Genomic DNA, 22,000 nt, shown 5'->3' on the forward strand with positions numbered 1-22,000 from the left:
AAGCCCAAGGATGACCTACCAGCATGCTCCCCCCACCGAGACCTCCCCACCCTTCTTCATCGTTCTCACTGGTGCCCCAAAGGACCTGTGCCAGAATATGGGGTGTGTGGGAACAGCATCCAGAAGGCTCTTGGTTTTTAAGGAAGAGTTTAATTCCTCCTGCTCCGAAGTTCTGAGTAACACAAACATCACAGTCGCACCCTGGGGATTGAGCTGAAGCAAAGCAGGGGCAGCAGAAGGGCCCGAATAAGAAGCAAAAGAATATATGTTCTCCCTCTCTTTCTTTATCGGTTCTTCACACATTTGAATATATATATATATGTGTGTGTGTGGGAAGCTAAGACCTGCTGCTCCTCCCGTCAGACACGGGAGTCATTGTTTCTTGGGGTGGGGCTAACGGCCGGCCAGCTGCTCGTGCCTCTCCAAGGCAGGCACCGTTGCCCCGAAGCCATCTCTGCCGCTGCTGTCCGGTGGGAGCGTAGGCGCCAGAGACGCCCCTGGAAGCAGCAGGGCACCGAACGCCCCAGGAGCAGAAGCTGCCGCCCGGGAAGACTTCCAAGGAGGGGGGGTGGGGGGGGGGCGAGAGGAAGAGGCAGGCAGGGTCCACTCAAGGCGAAGACCTTTCTCCGCACACTCGTGCCCTAAGCGACCACTTCGGGGGGTCCAAGCAAAATCTCCTCCTGGCCTGCACAGCCAGCCACCGCATCCTCCCGAAAGCCTCCGGTTCTCTTCTCCCGGTTGAAAGAGGCCAGTAGCCCCACAAGCAGCCCGGACTGTGGACCGGGGTCTCCTCTCTCTCTCCCCCCCCCCGCCCCCCCCCCCCAAAGGAGCAGACAGGGAGAGCGTGGCAATCAAACAAGCGACATCGACTGAACTTAAAACAAACTCTGGTTCTTGGAAAAACAGCCGCAGCCTCTGAAACTACAAAGGGACGTGGCTGAAGAGATAAGAGACGGACTCCCCGTTGTGGGTCCGCCTGATGGCTTCGGCCAGGATCATGGAGATGTCAATCACCTGCGGAGGGAGAGGGAGCGGCACGTCAAGGGGTCTGGAGCCCGGAAGCTGCCCCCCCCCGCCCCCCTTGCTTCCGCGGCCTGACCTGGATTCTGGGGCAGTGCTTCATCTTGTCCTCCTGGGGGATTGTGTTTGTGACCACAACGGCCTCAAAGCAGGCGTGGTTGATGCGGGAAATGGCCGGCCCAGAAAATATCCCGTGAGTCAGGATGGCGTAGACTTTGGTAGCACCGGCCGAAAGCAGCCTAGGCGGAGGGAGGGGAATGTATGCATGGTATGCCAGTATGTAGGATTGGTTTCTAAATTGGGGGTTTAAATTGACTTAAATATTACATTTGTTTACATTGTATTTTTATTGCTGTGAGCCGCCCCGAGTCTGCGGAGAGGGGCGGCATACAAATCCGATGAATAAAATAAATAAAGTAAGAGGCGGGCGGGCGTTTGCGGGGTGAGCCGGCTGCTCCTCTCTGGAGAAAGCAAGCGTCCTCACCCGGGGGCTTCGCTATCTAGCCCCCCACCCGCCTTTAGTGAAACAGGGGGGCTTCGCTATCTAGACCCCCCCGTCCATCAGCACCTTCTTGCTTTCAGCACACAGAACTGCACCCCAAAAGAGCAGCCCCCCCCCTGCCTTGACCCCTGGCCTTCGCTCCTTCCTGCAGGGCCGACTCACTTGTCGGCCGCGTGGCAGATGGTGCCACAGGTATCTGCCATGTCGTCCACCAGGATGGCCACCCGGTCCTTCACGTCCCCCACCAGCACCATGCGGTCCACTTCACTGGCCTTCTTCCTCTCTTTGTGGATAAGGGCAAAGTCCACATTCAGCCGGTCAGCAATGGAGGTCACTCTGTGGAGAGACAGGCACATTCAAGTTTCAAGTTTATTGGATTTATTGGATTTATATGCCGCCCCTCTCCGAAAACTCGCAGGAAGGGCTAACGCTTTCCTTAGCCCCAGAATTCCCACCTGCACCGCAAACCCACCCAAAAACACCAGGCTGAGCAACGTGACCAGCACCTGCCCACGCAACCAGCGGGCAAACGCAGCCCCACGCCCGTCCTGCAATTCGGGGCGGGGGGCTAACTTCTTTGCCGTGGAAGCGGTGGACTCGCACATACGTGGGCCCCCACCCCTAAATCCATGCGCCCCGCCCACTGTGCAGGTGTGTGCTGCACTCCCCTTGAGCCCCCCTTGCTTTGGGCCCCTGTTCCACGCGTCTTAACGGTGCCAGGTTTGAAGACCCTTGTAGCCCTAGGGATGCCCATGTTACTCCAACACTCCGCAGTCTGCACTGGTTGCCGGTCAGTTTCTGGTCACAATTCAAAGTGTTGGTTATGACCTATAAAGCCCTTCATGGCACCGGACCAGAATATCTGCGAGACCGCCTTCTGCCGCATGAATCCCAGCAGCCGGTTCGGTCCCACAGAATTGGCCTTCTCCGGGTCCCGTCCACTAAACAATGTCGGCTGGCGGGACCCAGGGGAAGAGCCTTCTCTGTAGCGGCCCCGGCCCTCTGGAACCAGCTCCCCCTGGAGATTAGGACTGCCCCCACCCTCCTTGCCTTTCGCAAACTTCTTAAAACCCACCTCTGCCGTCAGGCATGGGGGAACTGAGACATCTCCCCTTGCCTATGTAGTTTTATGTATGGAATGTTTGTGTGTATGTTTTTTATATAAGGGTTTTTTTAGGTTTCTAATGTAAAATTGTTATTTTAGACTTTAATATTAGATTTGCTATTGTATATTGTTTTATCACTGCTGTGAGCCGCCTCGAGTCTACGGAGAGGGGCTGCATACAAATCTAATAAATAAATAAAATAAATAATCCCTAATCTTCAAACTTGGCAACTTTATGACTTGTGGACTTCAACTCCCACTTTATACACTGCTCAATAAAATAAAGCAAACACTCAAATAAAACATCCTAGATCTGAATGAAATATTCTCATTGAATCCTTTGTTCTGTACAAAGTTGAATGTGCTGACAACAGCAGGTGAAATTGATTGTCACTCAGCGTCTCATAGGTGGTGATTGAAAGGGATGTCCAAGCGCCTATGCCTCCATGTGGGTTGAGGCAGGCAGGGTCCCCTTGGGCCCCATTGGTTGGGGGTCAGGGGAAAGGGAGGGTCTTGCCTTCTCCTTCTGCTCAAGATCCCCAAGGACAATTGGTGGGCCACGGTGGGCCACAGAATGCTGGACTCAATGGGCTTTGGCCGGATTCAGCAGGACTCTTCTTAGGTTCAGTGTGGACAGTTTGACTTCCTTGGAGTTACATTCCCTTGTTTAAGTGTTCCCTTTATGTTTTTTGAGCATTATATTTTAAATAACACTATTTGGCTCAGAATACTTTTTTCCTTGTTTTCCTCCTCCAAAACCGAGCTGCGCCTGGTACCTCAAAATGGGCCGTAGGGAGGCTCCTGGGAGGGGAGGGCTGTGGCCAGGCAGAGGTCAGCTGGGCAGCGCGAGCATCCATGGCAATGGCTCCCGTGCCCGTGTTCACCCTCATAGGCCTGGATGGATTTTTCCTGGTGCCAGGCACATCCTCGCATGGTCACAACCACTCGCCTGCCCCCATGCCAAGCAGAGCAGAGCCGGGCAAAAGGAAACTCACTTCTCAAAAGCCTTTCCCAGTCCAGGCACTTTACCAATGCAAGCAGCCTCTGCTGACCGGAGGACCCCTAGCACTGCCACCCGTCCAGAGCCAGGGAGAACGGCAGGCGGAAAGCCAACAACCCTCCAAGACCGAACTTGGAACATGAACCTGGGCCGAGTAATTCCAGGCTGAGGACCCCCCCCATCACCTCTTGGCCCCCCCGGCGTCGGGAGAGACGATGGTGCAGGTCTTCCACTCCGCGATGTTCTCCTTGATCCACTTCAGGACGGCAGGCTCCGCGTACAGGTTGTCCACGGGGATGTCGAAGAAGCCCTTGGGGGAGGAGCGGGCAGCGGGTCTTGCGGGGAACCGTGCGGCCCAGGAGGCGGGAGGGAGCGCTCGAAGCCCCACCCCCCGCACCCCCAGCCCCGCACCTGGATCTGGGAGGCGTGCAGGTCCATGGTGATGATGTGGTCCGCGCCGGCCACAGAGAGCATGTTGGCCACCAGCTTGGCCGAGATGGGCGCCCGGCTCTGCAAGAGAGGCGGGTCAGGGCGGGGCGAGCGGAGAAGGGGGCGGGGCGAGTGGAGAAGGGGGCGGGGCTCCGGGCACCTTGTCCTTCTTGTCCTGGCGCGCGTAGGGGAAGCAGGGGATGACGGCCGTGACGCGGCTGGCCGAGGCGATCTTGCAGGCGTTGATCATGATCAGCAGCTCCATCAGGTTGTCGTTGATCTCCCCGCAGCCGCTCTGCACGATGTACACGTCCTCCCCGCGCACGCTCTCCCCGATCTCCACGCTGCGGGAGGGGGGCGGGGCGTGAGGGCGGGGCGTCAGGGCCCTCCCCTCCCTCCTCCCCACCAGCCCCCGCCCGCCCCCGCGCATGCGCCGCCCCCTCACGCGCACCAGGTCTCCTGGTTGGAGAACTTCTTGGTGACGACCTTGCCCAGCTCGAGGCCCAGCCGGTCGGCGATCTTCTGCGAGAGGTCCTGGTGCGAGCTGCCGCTGAAGATCTTGATGTTGGGCATCCTGGCCAGCAGCGGCGGCGGGCAGCGCGACGCGGCGGAGGAGGAGGCGCGCTCCGCGGGCCCGCCGCCTTCCTGCGGCACCGGCAACAGCTCCGCCGCCTCCCTGCGGCGCTCCCGCCCGCCGCTCTTGGGATCCAGCAGCAGCCGCAGCAGCGCCGCACGGCCTCCGCCTTCCGGGCGCCGGCTCCGCTTAGAGGGACGGGGCGACGCACGGGTGGCCCTCGAACGCGCAGGCGCCGACGGAAGGGCCGCGCGCGCTAGCCCGCCATCTTGGGGACACGCCCCCTTTGTCACCTCACCGCTTATCGCCTGGCAACGCGCACGCGCGGGGAGAGGAGGGGGTGGGCCGCGGGCTGCTGAAAGGAAATTTCCCAGGCGGCGGATGCGGAAAGAATCGATTTACTCTTCCGGGTTCACGAAAGAAAATCTCTGTCCCGTACACGAGAGGCGGCGGCGGCGGGGGGGGGGGGGGGAGAGAGGGGGGGCGGGTCCCGCCCTCCCAGCCGCCGAGGGGCTCCGGGGCCTCCCAATCCCGTCCGGGGCGGCGGGCCTCGCTTGGCCGTGGCAGCCGGAGGGAGAAGCCGCCTCCCGCTCAGACGCCGAGCTCCTTCGGAGGGGGCAGCCGGAGGGGGCGGGGCGCCTGGCGGGGCCTCCCGCGGTTTCGGCCCTTGGGGCTAGTCTGACCCCGGGAGAGGCCGCGGGGCAAATGAGGCGTTGCAGGCCGGACACAACCGGCAGTGCCCCCCTCGCCCCCCCCCCCGCGGCTGGCAGCCCTCCAGGCATTCAGGCACTTGGTCTAGGCTGGGCAGGCGCTGGTTTACTTGTCCATCAGTGTCTTCAAGGACCGTGTGAGAGGGTTCACAGAGGCCGGGGTTGCTTCCTGATCCCCTCGGTGGCCGGTTCGGGTGGTGGACTCCTCCGCAGCCCTCAGCAAGAAGGTGTAGTTCCTCATGATCTCTTCCACTTTGGCCAAGAGCGCCTGGCGCTGAGACCCCGAGCGCACCACGTTCACCAGCAGCACGAAGGTCTCGATCAAGCTTCCCAGGACTTGGAAGCTGCTGCTCACTGCCAACAGCATGCGGGTTGGGCTCTTGTTGCCGGTGGCAACTCTGCGGCAGGAGGCCCGGAAGTCCTTGAACCTAAGACCCAGCTCTTGCTTGTACTCGGTCAACTGAGGGAGATGGGACTTGCCTTCCTGGGCCTCCGGGCTCACTATGCACTGCCGAAGGATGGTCAAGAGTTCACTTGTGTCCAGCTGCACGGCCAGAAACCCGTTGGGCCAGGTGTAGGTGCGGCCCTTCAGGGCGTGGATCTTGGCCAGGCTGCTCTCAAAGGAGGAGGTCCGCAGGTCTATCTCCTGGGTTTGGTTGCCTGGAGCGCTGCAGACGCTGGCATCCAGAACGTGGAGAGTTCTGCTGACCACCGGGATTGCCCGTTGGCCGATGGTCCCTTCTGGGAGGATTGGCATGGGAATGGCGTAAGAGAGCTCATCCTTTTCACTCCCGTCGTCGGTCATGTCACACTTCCTGTAGTAGAAGCAGTACCGGAAGGAGCAGCACCGGTCCCCTTCTCCATCCTCCTCTGGCAGTTTGTGGGCGCTCGGGTAGATGTCCTCCTGGAAAGGAAGCACAGCGCCGCCTTTCTGGCTCTTCTCAGCCACCTGGACATACGAGGGTTCTGCCGCTGTGGGGTGGGGGTCCTGCATTTTGCCTTGCGAGGCAGGGGCTTGGGCAGCAGCCTCCCTCTGCTGGCACAGGTAATGGCTCAGGTGGTCTAGAGAACTGGGGGATGCTTGTTTCATCTTTTCAACTTCGCTGACGCTGTAGCGCCGCATCAACCTCTTGTACTGGGTTGCTCCTACGCACTCCCCGGGAGAGGCACATGTGGTCAGGCACGAGAGGCTGTGGTCAGGGTCGGGCCGGCAGTCCCTCGATTCCAGGCTCGTGGACCTGATCCGGCTGCCCTTGGGAGGGGCGCCAGTGGAGGACTTCCTCGGCCCTTCTGCCTGTGGTGGCTCTCTGCCCCTGCTCTGCCTCTCCTGGTCCGGCGTTGGGGCCTGGCTGGGCAGGGGCCTGGTGCCACGGCTGAGCCGCTTGCAATCACAACTCCGCCTCTGTTCCCTGGACAGGCCTGGCACGGTCTGCACAGGGCTGGTCCGGACCTGGCAGGCGCAGCGCCCTGTGGCCGAGGGGTCCAGGCGGTCCGGAGACACGGCGCCTCTCCTGGCCTTTGGCTTCAGCAGCTCCTCCAGGAATTCAAGCTCGTACTGCCTCACTTTCTGCAGCTGGGCCTGCCGCTCGTCGGTCTCCCTCTTGAGCCGGGTTGGGAAAGTGGCGGAAATGAGGTTCCTGAACCGGAACGAGGCTTTGGGCACTCGAGGCTTCGCTGGGAGGTCCGGGTCGGCTGCTGTAGTGGCCAGCGCCCTCTCGGGCCTTTTCAGGAGCATGGAAGTGGAGGGCAGGCTTTCAGTCTGAGCGCCCAGCGGGACCTTCCCCGCCAGAGTCCTTCCCTCAGGGCTCCTGAAGGCGGCCTCTGGGCTCGGGCAGGGTGGAGGCCTCGGGGCACTGTGGGTGTTGGCACCCGTGCTGTGCTGTCCCTTTTCCTCCCTCTGGCCAGCGGGCCTGCCAGCCGCTTCCTGGCCCAGGGGCTCCTCTGCCCCCTCTGGCCTTCCCTTTGGCTGGCAGCTCTGGGGCACCTGCTTCCCCTCCGCTGCTGGCAGGGGAGGGGGAACCACCTCCGCAAGGCTGCACAACGGTCCTGGGTCCCACTGGCTGACTTCACTGCTTGGCTGCTTTTGAGAGCAGGGGAGGCTGGGGGGGAGCCGGCCCATAGAGCAGGGCTGGGGGTCAGGTGGCTGCCTGCGGTCAGGGCCCCAGCGGGCAGCGCTGCCTTCGGTTGGGGAGGCATTGGGTTGGACTGGCTGCAGAGTTGAGGCAACGAGGACAGGAGCTGTTCTCTGATCCTGCTGCCCACTCTCCGGGGGGCTGTTTCCCAGGGCAGGGACAGCCGTGGTGGGTGGGGCCGCACCTGCCCCACAGGGGAAGGAGCCTTTGGGCCCGGCCACCGTCCCTCTGGCGCTGGGTGAGGGCTGGGCAGAGCCTTTCTCCGTTTCTCGCTTATTTGTAGAGCAGGTGGCATTGGAGGTCTGGTCTGGCTCTCGATACCCAGGCGGCCCTTTGGCGCCACCAGCCTGGATGCGGAAAGGAAGGTCCTTCCGGGGCAAGAGGGCTTCCGTGCTGAGCTGCTGAGTCAGGAATAAGGCCGCATTCTGACGTTGCTGCACAGCTGCGAGAATCTCGGGGACGTGGGGGACCTCAGAGGAGCTGGTTTCGTGGCCCGAGTCCATCGATGACTCCGGGGTGATGGCGGCCAGAACGATGAGGCCTGGAGGAGAAGAAGTCACACTCTTTAGTTGGGCGAGGAAAGCCCCTCTCCCCCTGTAGGAGGCTCAAGCCCACCCTCAGCCACTGGATAAATTTGGCTGCTTGGCCTAGCCAACCAGAGGGCAAAAGGAAGGGGAAAGTGCAGCTAATTTAAATGACAGGATTACATCTGTGTGTGTGTGTGTGTCTGTCTGTCTGGGGGTGAGGAATTGGGGGAGGGGCTGCAAACAAGCGGTAGACCAGAGGAGCCACCTCTGCTGGCTATTGCTGGACCTCTTACCTTTTTTGGAGGCCCAGGTTATTTGACCGGCTCACAAGGAATTTTACAGGGTGGTCTGGGTTGCCAGCCCAGCTGCCACTAAATGATGCACCTGAGCTGGCGGGAGTGGAATGGTGATCTTAATGACCCTCCAGAGCCCTTTTCTGGGCCACATTCTGGCCTGTTCCCTGAGGATGGGCGACTGCAGCCTCCCCCTCCAAAATGGGGTTGGAGAGGCAGCCATTCCAATACGGAGCTCTGGGAAGGCTCCAGCCACTGACTGCCCCTCTGACCAGAGAATGGGGATCCTTCCACCACCACCGCCCTTTTATGTAGGCAGCTGTGCTGCTGCTGGTGCCCCTCTCACTGGGCTGAGCTTGCAGGTTTTGGGGGTGGGGGTGCGTTCTGATGGGAGCCACTTTAAAAGGAGGGGGTACCTGCCGTCTGCTGCGGCTGAGGGTGTGCACCGTCTTCCGAGGCAGCCAGCGCTTCCAGGGCCTGCAGGGTGGAGACCAGAGCATCGTCCAGGTCCTGGGCGTGGTCTCGGACAGTCCGTGTTTGCATGCTATCTATGAGCGTCACCGGAATCTCCTCGTACAGGAGACTGCACAGGTGACGGCCCGGCTCCTGCCCTTTTGCCATAGCAGCTGCTGCCGCCGCCGCCCAGCGTTTGGTGTCGTCCTCGTCAGAGCTGTTGTCCTGGAAGCCGGGGGGCGGTGCGGCAATGGGGAGAAGGGCTGTGGTCTCATCGTCCTCTTCATCGCTCCCTGGAGGGGGCAGGGAGGTCAGGTCCACCGTGTCCTGTGCGGGGCCGGGGTTGCTGCCTCGGCGAGGGCCCGCCTGCCGGCGCTTGACCTTGCAGGAGTCACAGTACAGCTGCTGCGGCTGGCTGCCCTGTTCACTGTCCAGGGTGTGCGCCCTGCCTCGGTTGGTCCAGCGCTCCTGCTCTGGGCTGTGGGGCTCGCAGTCTTGGAGGGGCAGTCCATGGCAGTCTTGCCCGGAGCTCTCTGGGGTGGGGTCCGACTTGGTCCGGGGCCGGGACTCCTCAAAGAGGATCAGGTTTTCATCGACGTCCGTCCCACCCCTGTGCTCCTTCTTGTGTTCCCGCAGGTGCAGGTAGCAAAAGCTGAGGAGCTCCGAGCCCAGGGGATCTGAGGGACCGCCCCCTCTGGGGCTGGGGGGAGAGCCTCCCAGGAGCCTGCTCTCCTTCTTAGCCAGGTGTGCTGCCGCTGCCGGGGGCTGATGGCCGAGGACCAGGCTGCTGTCTGGAGCAAAACACACACTGGCTGTTAAAACGTGCACGTCCGCCCCGGCTCCCGAGGAGGCAGAGGAAGAACCTGGTGCCTGGCCACTTGGCGGGAGGGCCAGCCGGGGGCCCTGTGAGCTGGAGGAGGAAGGGGGGGCTCTTTCCCCTCTGCTCCTCACCCCCTCCCAAGGCACTCCTCCCACATGGCTTACGTGGCCAGAGGGGTTTTTTCTGCCCCCTGTATTGCCCAGGCTCTCTCGACTGGTCACCAAGAGGCACAGAAGGAGACTCCCCTCCCCCATGAGCACCAACTGAGCGCAAGGCATGCCCCCCTCCCCGGGTGTGCTGTGAGGGGCCTGGGCAAAGACCCTTCTGGGCTCTCAGTGCAGAGTGACTTCCGGAAAATGTTCCCAGCTCCCTTGCGAGGCCTGATTCCTGCTTCCTGTCTCACCCTCCGTCTCCTCCCAGTGACACTGGGTACCCCTCCCCATCCCCAGTGAGCCCCTAACTGAACAGCTGCAGGCGAAGGAAAGAGCAAGCAAAGGCGGGGGGGGGCGGGAGTGCTGCCCCCTGCACCTCCATTGAGCCGAAACGCTCTGTGGCCAACAGCAGCCTGGTGAGGGGACCCCCGTGGCCGAGAGGTTCCTAGTGGGCTGGTGCTGCTGCCTACGGAGCCCCCTGGGGGAAAGGCCCACCACTGGAGCCCCCATGTCGAGGGACCACATGGGGATATCTGACCAGGGGGCACAAATCTCAAGAGGATGAAACGCACCTGCCTTGGTCAGTGGGAACGGTGGTGGCTGGCTGGCGTGTCGGGAAAGGATCATGCGCTTCGAGTCCACCAGGAGGCGGCAGTAGCCAGCAATGAGGCAGGTGAAGTTGGTGGCCTCCGGCCATTCCATCAGCAGCACCAGAGGCTGGGAAGGGAAGGGAGGCCGGAGGGTCAGGTCAGGCTCCGCAGGGGCCCTGCCCTGGGCTCCTGCTCCCATGGCTGGGCCTACCTTGGCGTCCAGGATGCTGGTCTCCACCCGGGCCACTCCCTGGTTCTCCCTGAAGAGCTGAATCTTGCTGACTTTGCTGAACTCGGACAGCACGGTGGTCAGGTTCGTCTTCAGGTCAATGACGTGGCTGATGCCGTGGCGGGGCCCCACCAGGAGGGTGGTGGCTGGCTGCTTCTCATCCTGTGCGGGGCGATGTGCCAGTCAGGCCTGGGGGGGGGGGTTTTCCGGCCACGGCACCCTCCCCTCCCTCACATGCCAGCATTACTGTACCAGCCCGACGGTGCTGAAGAGGACGGCCGCAAAGGTGGGCAGCTCGTTCAGGATGCGCAGGTAATGGAGCTTCGCTTGGGTGGTGGTGATCTGGGGGGAGACAATGGCGCCCTTCTCCGTCAAGGGGCCACGATCCCCTCGGGAACCATTCTGCCTTGGCCACCCCGCGGGGCAAGGGGGGGATTGGAGGAGTCCAGCTCTAGCAGGAGGCTCCCTTGGCTTGACTGCTGCACTGGATTCGGCTCTGGGGCAGCAAGGGAGCTGTTTCTGAGCCCCAAACGCCCGCATGGGGGGCTTGTGACCCTTTCCCTCGTTCAGCCAGGAGGGGCCCTCTCCGAGGCCGGCCTGTTGCCGAGGGCACGGGGGGGGCACCTTCTTTCCCGTGCCTGGCGCTGGGCTTCCACCTGCGGATGGGGGGGGGGTCGGCCAGCTGCTTTGTCCTGCCAGCCACAGCCCCCTGGGGTGGAGCCGGGAGAGGTTTTTCCCAGGAGAATAATCTGGCTTTGGACTCTGCGTCGGGGGCCTCAAACTCCCAGCTGCGGCCCTCGGGACAATAGTCTGGGGCCGCCACCTCAATATCAAAGTTTAATGTCAGTGCGGCCCGAGTTTGACACGAGTGGCACTTTCCAGTGTTGTGTGTGGAAGTGAACGTGGCTTCTTCCGTCGTCTGTATCTGCTGCACTTGGCTCCACTTTGCACAAGTTCAGAGGAGCAAAGAGGCTTTTCGCTCCCAGGCTGTTGAGCGCCATCTGGGCCGGGGGGTGTTTGATCGTGGTGATTTCTCTGCCCCTCCCTTGGGCAGCCCCCTGGGCCCAGCAGCCCTCCCGGCCCCCCGGCCCCCCTGTCTTGCCTTGGTGCCCCAGGGGGGCTGGTTCTGATGGGCCTTCAGCTGCTGAGAGAGGGTCTTCCGAAGGCTCTTGTCTTTGATGCCTTGCAACAGTGAGGGGGGCAGGAAAGGCTCCAGCCCCCATTCCTTCCTAGCAGGAGGGAGAGAGGGCTGGCGAGGGGGGCCAGGCGGGGGTCCCTCCTCCTCCCCCCCGCCCTCCAGGGGCCCCTGGGCTTGTGTGGGGATAGGCAGAGGGCGTGTGGCCTCTGACCAGGGAGGCGGAGGGGGGCCAGAGGGTCAGGGAAGGGGAGGGGGGGCCGAGGGGGCCGAGGGCCTTGTTGGGGCGTCACCACGAAGGCCAGCTGAGTGTGTGTGTGTGTGTGGAGGGGGGGATTGCTGCGCTTTTGTCCGCTGGACTCACTCCACGTTCTTGAGGGAGACCTTCTGGCTGGGCCGTGTTGCCGACACGGTGATGTAAATGTGCAGGGCAGTCAGGCCGAGCAGCACTTCCGGCTTGGGCTCCATCCCAAATCGCTCCCTGATCACATCGTTGCGGCTCTGGGGAAAAGGAGGGGAGCCAGGTTGCCCAGGAGACCGGCTGCCCAGCATGCCCCCCCCCTGAAGTCTCGGCAGCCCCTCCAGCAGGGCTCTGGGGCCCCTCCACTGGGCAGCTGCAGAGCCCCCTGGGCCAAGGCAGAAGGGGGGCCGGCAAGGGCCCCGACCCCACGCTCACCTGGATGTACAGGTACTCAAAGGCAGCCGGGTCCCTCCGCAGCAGCTCCAGAGGGTCCTTGGGGAAGAAGCTGACCCGGAAGAGGCATCGCATCCCCTGGTAGTGGGTCCTCTGCACCACCTGTTGGGAAGCAGGAGGGAGACCCCCCTCCCCCGGTGACCCTGGGCCCCTGTGCAGCCTGCCCGGAGGGGAGGGGGCTCGCCTTTTCCAAGAAGGGTGGAGGGCCCAGGAGGGCATGCTCTTGCCCCCTCCAAGCCCCCTGCTTACTCCCCAGGCAAGACTCCTGCGTAGCCCCCCAGGGCTGGGACTGCCCCCCCCCCTGGTGTCTGCAGAAGGCAAGTGGGGCTCTGGTGGCCAGAGAACTGCTCCCTGGTTCAAGCTTGGGGGTCTCTCCCCGGGAAGCTCCTCCCCCCACCCCCATCGACCCTACAGGGAATGAAGCCCCGCCTCCTCCCTTGGCAGCTCCAGGTGTGTGTGTTTGGCCTTTGTGGCTTCCGGCCTCACTAGTCTGGCTGCTCCTCTGCTGTGCCCCCCCCCCGATTCCTCAGCATCTGCCTTGCCTTGTGGGCCAGAACTGGGCCCCCTATTCCTGGTGCGGTTGGCCATCTCGGCAGCACCCCACCTCTGCTGGTGCAGCCTGGCCCCACCCTGGCTCTTTGGGCAGCTAAATACACGGCTGGCTGGCACCATAGCACGGAGCCCTGAGCCGCTCTTCCGAGGTGTAAGCACACACACACACACCGCTTTGTGTTATCTACAGCCCTTTTGTGCCCCCCTCCCCAGGCAATCCATGCCAGGAGCAGAGCAGACAGGCCCAGCCCCTGCAGAAGCAGAGCGACTGAGGCTGGGGGGGGGGCTTACGTGGGCCAGGGGCTGCTTGTCCTGCAGGAGAAGGAACTTGTGGCTCTGTTCGGGGCTGGAGTACTCCAGGACCAGGGAGAAGTGCTCGATCTGCCGCAGGGACAGCCGATCCTGCAAGGTCGTCATCACATCCTGGCCGGAGAGGGCGAGGGGGGCTTCAGTGCCCGGAGGCTTCTTCAACCCCCCCTCCCAGGAAGGCCCAGACGGGGTGGGGAATGAAAGGGAGGAGGCCAGGCCCCACTTCTTCTCTCCCCAACGAGGAAAGCCTGGTGGGCTGCCTGGCTCCTGCTGCAGGGCCCTACCTTGACCGTGGTCCGGCCATCGAAGGTGAAGGACTTGATCTGCCCGTTCTCAAGGAAAACCTTCAGCACGTTTGGAATCAGGAGGAGGGCTTCCTTCCTCAGCATCTCCTTGGGGGGGGACGAGGGGCAGGGAGGAGAAGGGGGGAAGAGACCGCCTCAGCTGCCGTGTGAGGGGACCCCGCAGGAACAGCCAAACCGCCCCCCCGACACACGCGCAGACACGCACACGATCTCCAGGGCTGCCCTCAGCTGGGCCGGCAGAGGCCTCCCTGTCTCTGGGTGTGGGGAGGGTCAGCCGGCTGGACCAGAAGAGCTGCAGCCGTGACCGTCCACATAAATGGAAGCGGCTGCCCCAGAAACAGCCAGCGCCCCCCCCCCCCCGCTTCCATGCCAAATTGAGAGAGCAGGCCTGGTCTCCATTATTTCAAGGGGGCCTTTCCCGCCCCACATCGGAACTTCTGGGTGTGGGGCTGGTGCATAGCGCATGCTCTGGGCGCTTGCTGGGTCAGTTGGAAGGGGGACCCTAGGGGAGCTCCTTCCCCAACAGGGCCACCGGGAGGGGGGGACACCAGCAGAGCCTTCTCGGGAGCTGCGCGGAATCCCCTGGGGAGGCACTCACGGGATCCGTCTCGCCAATGGTGACGTGTTCCGAAAAGCGAACCTTCACCGGATTGGAACGCAGTTTGGCTTTTTTGGCTGCACTGATAAAGGCCGATTTGGGGGACTGCAAAGAGAAGCCGTGTCAGATGAGCTCTGCCCAGCCGGACCCTCGTCCTTCCCGTCCTCCCTCCGGCTTTGCAGGCTCAGCGCCAGCTTGGCTCCCTCCCTCCCCCTGAGACACGGCCTCTGGAGGGGGAAGGTGCTGGCTGCCCGGAGCCACCTCCCTCGTGCCGGCCTTCCTCCGCTTGGGCGGCTTCCCTGCTGCTAGGCTGGTGGTCAAGGGCCAGCCATTCTCTCCCCCTTCCGCTCCCAGAGCGAAGGAGCCCAGAGGCGGCAGGAGGAGGCCCGGGGCCTCCTGGGGATGATGCCGCCATCCAGTTTATCAACGGGGAAGAGGAGCCTGGCCCCAGAGCAGCCGCATCACCGCCGGCTTGGCCTTTGCGATGGCCCTTGCAGGCGCACCACCGCCACAGGAGCCGAGATCAGTGGGGGCGGCTAATCCTTGAAAAGAGAGCGTGTTTGCCTTTGATGGCCTGTCCATATTTTGGCTTGGGAGCAGTAGCACATTCAGACAGCCCAATAAGGCAACGGGGCCCAAGTGGGGTTGGGAAGCCTGTGGTCCAGCCTTTTCTGGGGGGGGGGGGGGCAGCCATTTCTTTGCATGTGACGTGAACAAGAGTCGCTGGCATGAAGGTGGCACCCCTCCCACCCCAAGGTTTGGCCCCCACCTGATGAGTCTGTAGCACCGTCAGGACCAGGGCCTCCTTGGCACCCCTGCAATGAGAAGGGAGGGGCAGGCGCTTTCAAGAGGGTCAGTCGGCTGTCCCCTGCCGCCCCCCACCCCAACAGAGTCATGCAGAACCCCCCAGCAGCCAATTCTGGGGGGGTTAAGGCAGTCCCCACCCACCCCCGTTGCAGTGCAGGCTCTCCAAGGCTGCCCAAGGGGGTCTCCGAGGGTCTTTCTCCCCTTACGCTCTGGCCTCCCGCTCTTACCTGACCAGCTCTATAACTCTCTCCCTGGGGGCGTCACTGACGTCCTCGTGATTTATGGCCACAATCTGGTCACCTGCCAACAGCTTATCCTCCGATGGCCCTCCTGCCAAAGAAGGGGTCATCGCTGTCAGCCGGGGCAGCCCCTCCCTCCCCTGCTGGTGGCCCCCCCGCCTGGCTTCACTCTCTCCCCTGTGCCGCCTGCCCCTCCTCTGCCGCTGGGGCCCCTGGGGCCAGACTGCCCTTACCATCGAGGGTGGGGGGTTGACCCGAGTTTTCTCTCGTGAAAAGCAGCTGTTTTGGTCTTGACGTGAGTTGAGAAGGGTCAAAATGGCCTGTTTTGAGGTGTTGCACTTCCCCCCTTTGCCCTGTTCCTGCTTACGGCTTTGGCAAAGGGGCAGGTGGGTCCTGGCATAGCTGCTGCCCCCCCATGAACAGAGCCCCCCTCCTGTGCCCAACTCCTCGTATGTGCGACCTTCACTGGCCCCACTCGTCGGGGCATTTCCCACCGCACCTGAGGTCACTGAGCGAACTACCACCGGCCTCTCACTTCCGGCCACAAAGCCGAATCCATAGATGGGATGACGCTGGACTTTCACCTGTCGGACGGCCTCTGCAGGCGACTGGCCACATTCCATATCATCCCAGCAGTGCTTGGCCTGCGTCACATGCCTGGGCGTGCGGAGAGACAAAACGAGAGGGGGGGAGCGGCTGGCCCCCTCCGCTCTTCTTCAAGGCCTGCACGGGGGGTGGGGTGGACCACCAGGTCCTCTTTCCCTTCCCGAGTATGAAGAAATGGAAGGGGAGCAACGGGCATTACGCTGATCTGAGGTATTGCGAAAGCTTGCACAATTAGTATCTATGGTTAGAGTTCTATGCAAACAGAAAGTCCCCGTAGCCAGGAAGGAAGCTGGACGGAGACCCTACTAGCAAGCAGGCCACTCGGATCTCTACTACGGGGAGACCAGGTTGCTGGGTGCCAGCCCTGTGGACGAGTGCTGGCAGTTTGGTGACAAATCCCAAGGAAGATTCCTGCAATGTTACACTCTAGGACCCCCCTAAGAGAGAGACAGCAGCACCTGCCCCCCGGGCGCCAGGCCAAGGAGTCGTGGCCAAGTCCCCTGGGCAGGGCTCTGGGTGAGAGTGACTTTGGGGCTGTTGTTTTGCCCCAGCTCAGGCAGCAGGCGGAGCAAAACGGCTCAGCCCCCCTGCAAATAAATAGGGCTGTGATGCCACCACAAGTGGCACAGATGTGCTGCAGGTGTGTGCCAGCCTGTGGGCGATGGGTTTGTGGCCCTTTCCCTCAGTAGGCTCAGATGGATTGTTTTCCCCCAATGACTTCTGGCCTCCTGGATTGTCTCTGACCGCCCAATCCAGGTGAAAGTCCCATTGTGGGATGCTGCCCTTATTCAGGTGGAGTGGACTTTCCTGACCACGCGCCCTGTTGCCAGCGGGAGACGCAGGAGGGAGACCCACAAGAGCAAGAAAGTGAGCCCCCTGTTGTGATGTGGTGGACAACCCTGGCTGACCCGGTCAATTGCCTGGACCAAATGCAAGCAGCCCAGGCGGTGGGGAGACTGGCTTTAATCGAGGCTTCAGCAGGTGGTTTCTGGACCAACTGGTTTCGTGGAACTGGTCCTCAGGTGGCCTGTTTCCTAGGAGGAGGGAAATCCCACAAGGGGGGGATGCATTGTTCCAGGACCAGCCAAAAATAGACCAGAGGGCATTTTCTGGAAACAGAATAGAAGTCCCCCCCCATTGGAGGCCCCCCGAGTTTCCCCCTGCCTTGCCTGGACCAAGCCCACCCACGTTGTGGAGCCTCCTTGTCCAGGAACAGAGCAAGGTGCCAGGGCCGAAACTGAAAGCCAGGAATTGAAAGCAGGAAGCGCCTGCGCCCGGCTGGCTCAAGAACAGGCCGCCCGAATGGCGTCCCAGCTGTTCCAGGCACGGAAATGTCCTCCCTGCCTCTCCCGGAAGACTTTCCCACTCGGCCTCTGCTGCCCCCTTGTGGTTGGATGCAGCCAAGGAATTCTGTCTCGGCAACCCCGGCTCCTCCCCATCGGTCTGGGAGGGAGAAGCTGCTTCCGAGGGCCCCCCTTGAGGCAGGCACCGCCAAACCCTGCGTTCATAGCAGGAGGCCAGGGGACTGCCCCACTGCTCCCCCCCCAAGGAACCTGCCTGAGCCTGGACCCCCAGCAGCCTCCTCTGGCCAGGAGATACTCACTGTCGGCCTCCAGCAGCCCAGAGCAGGGACAGCTTGCTCCGGCCTGCTTGCTGCTGCCTCCTTCGCTTGTCCCTGGCGATGGCGGCGCCTGTGGGAAGAGCGAGGGGGCTCTGAGCTCTCGAGCCTTCGCAGTCCAGCCCCATCTGTGACCGGAATCTTAAGGAGCCGCCTGGCTCAGCCCCAGGACCTGGCGGGGGCCAAAGAGCCAGCGAGGGAGGAACCCTGGCGAGGGCCAAGCAGCTGCTGGCCGGTCCTTCCCCAGCAGAGCTGCCCCAGGGAAGCGGCTTCCTTCCCCCTCCCACCCCCCCACCCCCCGGGACCTCCTGGGGAAGGACGGAGACCCGCAGAGCTCAGGAGAGAAGCAGGCTCAGAGGGAGGGAACTCAACGCCCAGGAGAGGAGGGCAAGGAGCACTTGGCCACCAGAGGTGGGGGAGAGAGTTTGTTTAAAGCAGGCCCTGCACTTTTTATGGATTTGACTTGACTTGACTTGGATGCCACCCAATCCTATGGGACGCAGGGCGGCTTGCAACAATATGAAATGAAAGTCAAGTGTTAAATGCTGAAAACAATAACAACAATTCATATGCCCCTCCCAAGGGACTTTGGGCGGCTTACAGCCAAATGGTTTTGCAGGACAAAAGAGGTTTAGAGACAGGCAGTTGAGTAGGACTGCTAGCAACCCCTTGCACAGGACACAATAGATGAGTGAGTGGGTAAGTAAGCCCCCCTCCGCCTCATGGAAGACCCCACAGGAGCCTTGGACAGGAGCTGGTGAGAGGCGGTGGGGACAGGGGGGCTCAAAGCCTGCGGTGCTGGCCAGGGTGCTGAAAATGCTCAACCTCGGGGAGGAGGCCGCTCTGCTCGGCTGAGAGCAAAGGGACGTTGCCTGCTCTGAACTGGCAGCAGGTGGGGCCAGGCTCAGTCTGTGGCGGCCGGGAGCACCGTGCGCATGGGGAGAGCATCCCTCCACATGGTGGGCAGCCAATCAATCCCCCTCCCAGTGCCACCCCAGGGGGCTTCATAGGGGCAGCTTCTGAGCCCCCGGTTCCCATAAGAGGGAGATGGGTGGCATGGTAATTTATTAATTTTTAAAATTAAAATTGTTTTTAAAAATTAATACTTTTTATTAAAAATAAATGAAAATAAATATAGCTAATGGGACTTGGGGGAAAGGGTAGTGCTGGTTCAGTGGGCCTGGGTGGGCTGGGTTCATCCAAAACATGCTTGTTTATTTGTTTATTTCTTGAATTTATATTGCAGCCTATTCACACTTGGTACAAGACCCCTTAAAATCTGCACCTATCCTAATTAATGAAATAAATAAATTTGGAGAGATTGCTGGATTAAAAATTAATAGAGAAAAAACAAAAATGATAACAAAAAATATGACAAAAAAGCAGATATCAAAATTAGAAGAATCCACTAAAATAAAAACTGCCAAAAAAGTTAAATACTTAGGATTATGGATTACCGCAAATTGCAGCACTATCAAGAAAGACAATTACGATAAACTAATCAATGAAACGGACAAAGATTTTTGCAGATGGTCGAAACTCCCACTCTCTATAATGGGGAAAATTGCTGTAATTAAAAGTAATATACTTCCTAGATTTCTATACCTTTTCCAAACTGCACCCATTAAACTAAATAGGACCTTTTTCAAAAACTTACACACAAAAATTCGCAAATTCATATGGACAAAAAAAAAGGCCAGGATAAAACTTAAGGACCTACAAGACCATAGGTCAAGGGGTGGTTTTGGATTACCAAACATGGAACTATACTACCATGCCTCAATTGTAAACCTACTGAAAGAATGGATAATACTTAAAAATTCTAGAATATTAACACTTGAAGGCTATGACCTTCAATCCGGATGGCACAAGTTTCTGATGACAGACATAGATAAAATACCAACATATTTCAGATCACACTACATCCGAAAAACCTTAATTAACACCTGGCACTTCATTAAAAAAAACCACTACCTCTGCATCCCAAAATGGATTTCACCAACAGAAGCCATTATATACCCGAATGCATTAACCCCTGATAAAATTATAACATACGACCAACTACTAAACGAAAATAATGAGCTAATTCCTAAGCAAAAACTCATGGAAAAAGGTATTAAAGTAGATTGGTTACACTACCTACAAATAAAATCAAAATATAATGAAGATAAGAACAAATCAGACTTCCAAAAAAATAACCCCCTCGATAAAATAATTTTTGGTCCACAAAAAAAGCAAATATCAAATATATACAATATCCTCCTTCAACACGATACTGTTGAAGAAATAGTTAAAGGATCTATGATAGCGTGGTCACAAAACTTTGGGTACACAATTTATTTAAACGAATGGGAAAAAATTTGGACTGCTAACTATAAACTAACGATGGCAACCTCATATAAGGAAAACCATTATAAAATGTTCTACAGATGGCACTTGCCACCTGCTAGACTTGCAAAAATGTATCCAAATCTATCACCATTATGTTGGAAATGCAGAGAAAAACCAGGTACATATTACCACATCTGGTGGACATGTGAAACCACCCAAAAATATTGGGAAAAAATTAAAACTATACTAGAACAAATTACCTCTCAGACTATCCATGCGAAACCCGAACTATTTCTACTAGGAATCACAAGACAAAATTTTAGTAAAGAAAACAGATATATTATAATCCATATTATTACAGCCGCACGGATTTTATATGCACAATTTTGGAAGCAAGAAAAAACCCCAACTACTCTATCACTCTTGATTAAAATAATGGAATGCGCAGAAATGTCCAAACTAACAATGGAACTGCAAAACAAGGATGAGACAGATTTCTACAAAGCTTGGGATAAATGGTACCTCTGGTTAAAAAAAAGGAATTATCTAAAAATTACCCATCAAGAAAAATATCCAACAAAAACAACTTGAAAAAATAGCAATTTACATCACAAAACATAACATCAAACTGAAACAACAAACTGTAAACATCGATCGACACAAACTCCAACTTTACAAAGAAAATAAACCCCTAAATGAATTATATATATTGGCACTAAAAACTACATTCAAAACATATCAATAAAGCCTTAGGGTAAAACACACCAACTACGAGCTCAAACTACAGGCCGCAAATCATGAAAGACCCAGCTCTAACGCTGGTTTTCGCCCATCTAACCCCCCCTCCTTCTTCTCCCTACCCTCCTTCCTTCTATATCTACTTCCATCCCTTCACAACCCCCTTCTCCCACCCCCCAATTACTACATAAGTAGAGTGTAAAAAATGTACAATATGCATATCTCTTTTGTCTTTCTGTATCTGGTTTTTATTGTATATATTTAATAAATTTATTTTCAGAAAAAAAAAAAAAAAAAGAAAAGAGAGCGTGTTTGCCTTTGATGGCCTGTCCATATTTTGGCTTGGGAGCAGTAGCACATTCAGACAGCCCAATAAGGCAACGGGGCCCAAGTGGGGTTGGGAAGCCTGTGGTCCAGCCTTTTCTGGGGGGGGGGGGGCAGCCATTTCTTTGCATGTGACGTGAACAAGAGTCGCTGGCATGAAGGTGGCACCCCTCCCACCCCAAGGTTTGGCCCCCACCTGATGAGTCTGTAGCACCGTCAGGACCAGGGCCTCCTTGGCACCCCTGCAATGAGAAGGGAGGGGCAGGCGCTTTCAAGAGGGTCAGTCGGCTGTCCCCTGCCGCCCCCCACCCCAACAGAGTCATGCAGAACCCCCCAGCAGCCAATTCTGGGGGGGTTAAGGCAGTCCCCACCCACCCCCGTTGCAGTGCAGGCTCTCCAAGGCTGCCCAAGGGGGTCTCCGAGGGTCTTTCTCCCCTTACGCTCTGGCCTCCCGCTCTTACCTGACCAGCTCTATAACTCTCTCCCTGGGGGCGTCACTGACGTCCTCGTGATTTATGGCCACAATCTGGTCACCTGCCAACAGCTTATCCTCCGATGGCCCTCCTGCCAAAGAAGGGGTCATCGCTGTCAGCCGGGGCAGCCCCTCCCTCCCCTGCTGGTGGCCCCCCCGCCTGGCTTCACTCTCTCCCCTGTGCCGCCTGCCCCTCCTCTGCCGCTGGGGCCCCTGGGGCCAGACTGCCCTTACCATCGAGGGTGGGGGGTTGACCCGAGTTTTCTCTCGTGAAAAGCAGCTGTTTTGGTCTTGACGTGAGTTGAGAAGGGTCAAAATGGCCTGTTTTGAGGTGTTGCACTTCCCCCCTTTGCCCTGTTCCTGCTTACGGCTTTGGCAAAGGGGCAGGTGGGTCCTGGCATAGCTGCTGCCCCCCCATGAACAGAGCCCCCCTCCTGTGCCCAACTCCTCGTATGTGCGACCTTCACTGGCCCCACTCGTCGGGGCATTTCCCACCGCACCTGAGGTCACTGAGCGAACTACCACCGGCCTCTCACTTCCGGCCACAAAGCCGAATCCATAGATGGGATGACGCTGGACTTTCACCTGTCGGACGGCCTCTGCAGGCGACTGGCCACATTCCATATCATCCCAGCAGTGCTTGGCCTGCGTCACATGCCTGGGCGTGCGGAGAGACAAAACGAGAGGGGGGGAGCGGCTGGCCCCCTCCGCTCTTCTTCAAGGCCTGCACGGGGGG

The 22,000-nt window shown here is 59.1% G+C and overlaps 2 protein-coding genes across 3 annotated transcripts; both read right to left on the reverse strand.

Moving 5' to 3' along the window:
- Positions 1-130: 130 nt before the first annotated feature.
- Positions 131-4,916, reverse strand: PRPS1 (phosphoribosyl pyrophosphate synthetase 1). The gene is made up of 7 exons (XM_070760118.1): positions 4,508-4,916; positions 4,217-4,400; positions 4,039-4,137; positions 3,813-3,937; positions 1,685-1,858; positions 1,100-1,259; positions 131-1,014 (listed from the first exon to the last, which is right to left on the reverse strand). Exons 1-7 carry the CDS (start codon positions 4,627-4,629, stop codon positions 922-924), a joined length of 957 nt encoding a protein of 318 aa, XP_070616219.1. The 5' UTR covers positions 4,630-4,916; the 3' UTR covers positions 131-921.
- A 107-nt stretch (positions 4,917-5,023) lies between these two features.
- Positions 5,024-21,270, reverse strand: FRMPD3 (FERM and PDZ domain containing 3). 2 transcript variants are annotated; one of them, XM_070760099.1, is made up of 17 exons: positions 21,254-21,270; positions 20,989-21,034; positions 17,385-17,472; positions 15,675-15,832; positions 15,164-15,266; positions 14,899-14,944; positions 14,130-14,234; positions 13,511-13,618; positions 13,209-13,340; positions 12,348-12,467; positions 12,036-12,172; positions 11,639-11,765; positions 10,789-10,878; positions 10,519-10,698; positions 10,290-10,434; positions 8,709-9,536; positions 5,024-8,013 (listed from the first exon to the last, which is right to left on the reverse strand). In XM_070760099.1, exons 4-17 carry the CDS (start codon positions 15,796-15,798, stop codon positions 5,447-5,449), a joined length of 4,812 nt encoding a protein of 1,603 aa, XP_070616200.1. In that variant the 5' UTR covers positions 15,799-15,832; positions 17,385-17,472; positions 20,989-21,034; positions 21,254-21,270; the 3' UTR covers positions 5,024-5,446. The 2 variants fall into 2 exon arrangements, with proteins under 2 accessions (XP_070616200.1, XP_070616199.1); XM_070760098.1 differs by lacking the exons at positions 20,989-21,034; positions 21,254-21,270 and having other exon boundaries at positions 15,760-15,832; positions 17,385-17,469.
- Between the last annotated feature and the right edge of the window lie 730 nt (positions 21,271-22,000).

The sequence above is a fragment of the Erythrolamprus reginae genome, chromosome 8 (assembly GCF_031021105.1).
Source record: "Erythrolamprus reginae isolate rEryReg1 chromosome 8, rEryReg1.hap1, whole genome shotgun sequence".
NCBI classification, from domain to species: domain Eukaryota; kingdom Metazoa; phylum Chordata; class Lepidosauria; order Squamata; family Dipsadidae; genus Erythrolamprus; species Erythrolamprus reginae.

What these genes read in the sequence shown, in the direction of transcription:
- PRPS1 (XM_070760118.1), bottom strand. Translation starts at nt 4,629, where the DNA reads ATGCCCAACATCAAGATCTTCAGCGGCAGCTCGCACCAGGACCTCTCG. An exon ending in TGCACGCCTCCCAGATCCAG is followed by an intron (nt 3,938 to 4,038) that starts GTGCGGGGCTGG and finishes TCCTCCCCCAAG; the next exon opens with GGCTTCTTCGACATCCCCGT. An exon ending in AGCACTGCCCCAGAATCCAG is followed by an intron (nt 1,015 to 1,099) that starts GTCAGGCCGCGG and finishes CTCCCTCCGCAG; the next exon opens with GTGATTGACATCTCCATGAT.
- FRMPD3 (XM_070760099.1), bottom strand. Translation starts at nt 15,798, where the DNA reads ATGGAATGTGGCCAGTCGCCTGCAGAGGCCGTCCGACAGGTGAAAGTC. An exon ending in CGGTGCTACAGACTCATCAG is followed by an intron (nt 14,235 to 14,898) that starts GTGGGGGCCAAA and finishes TTCTCTTTGCAG; the next exon opens with TCCCCCAAATCGGCCTTTAT. An exon ending in GTTCCCACTGACCAAGGCAG is followed by an intron (nt 9,537 to 10,289) that starts GTGCGTTTCATC and finishes GTTTTGCTCCAG; the next exon opens with ACAGCAGCCTGGTCCTCGGC.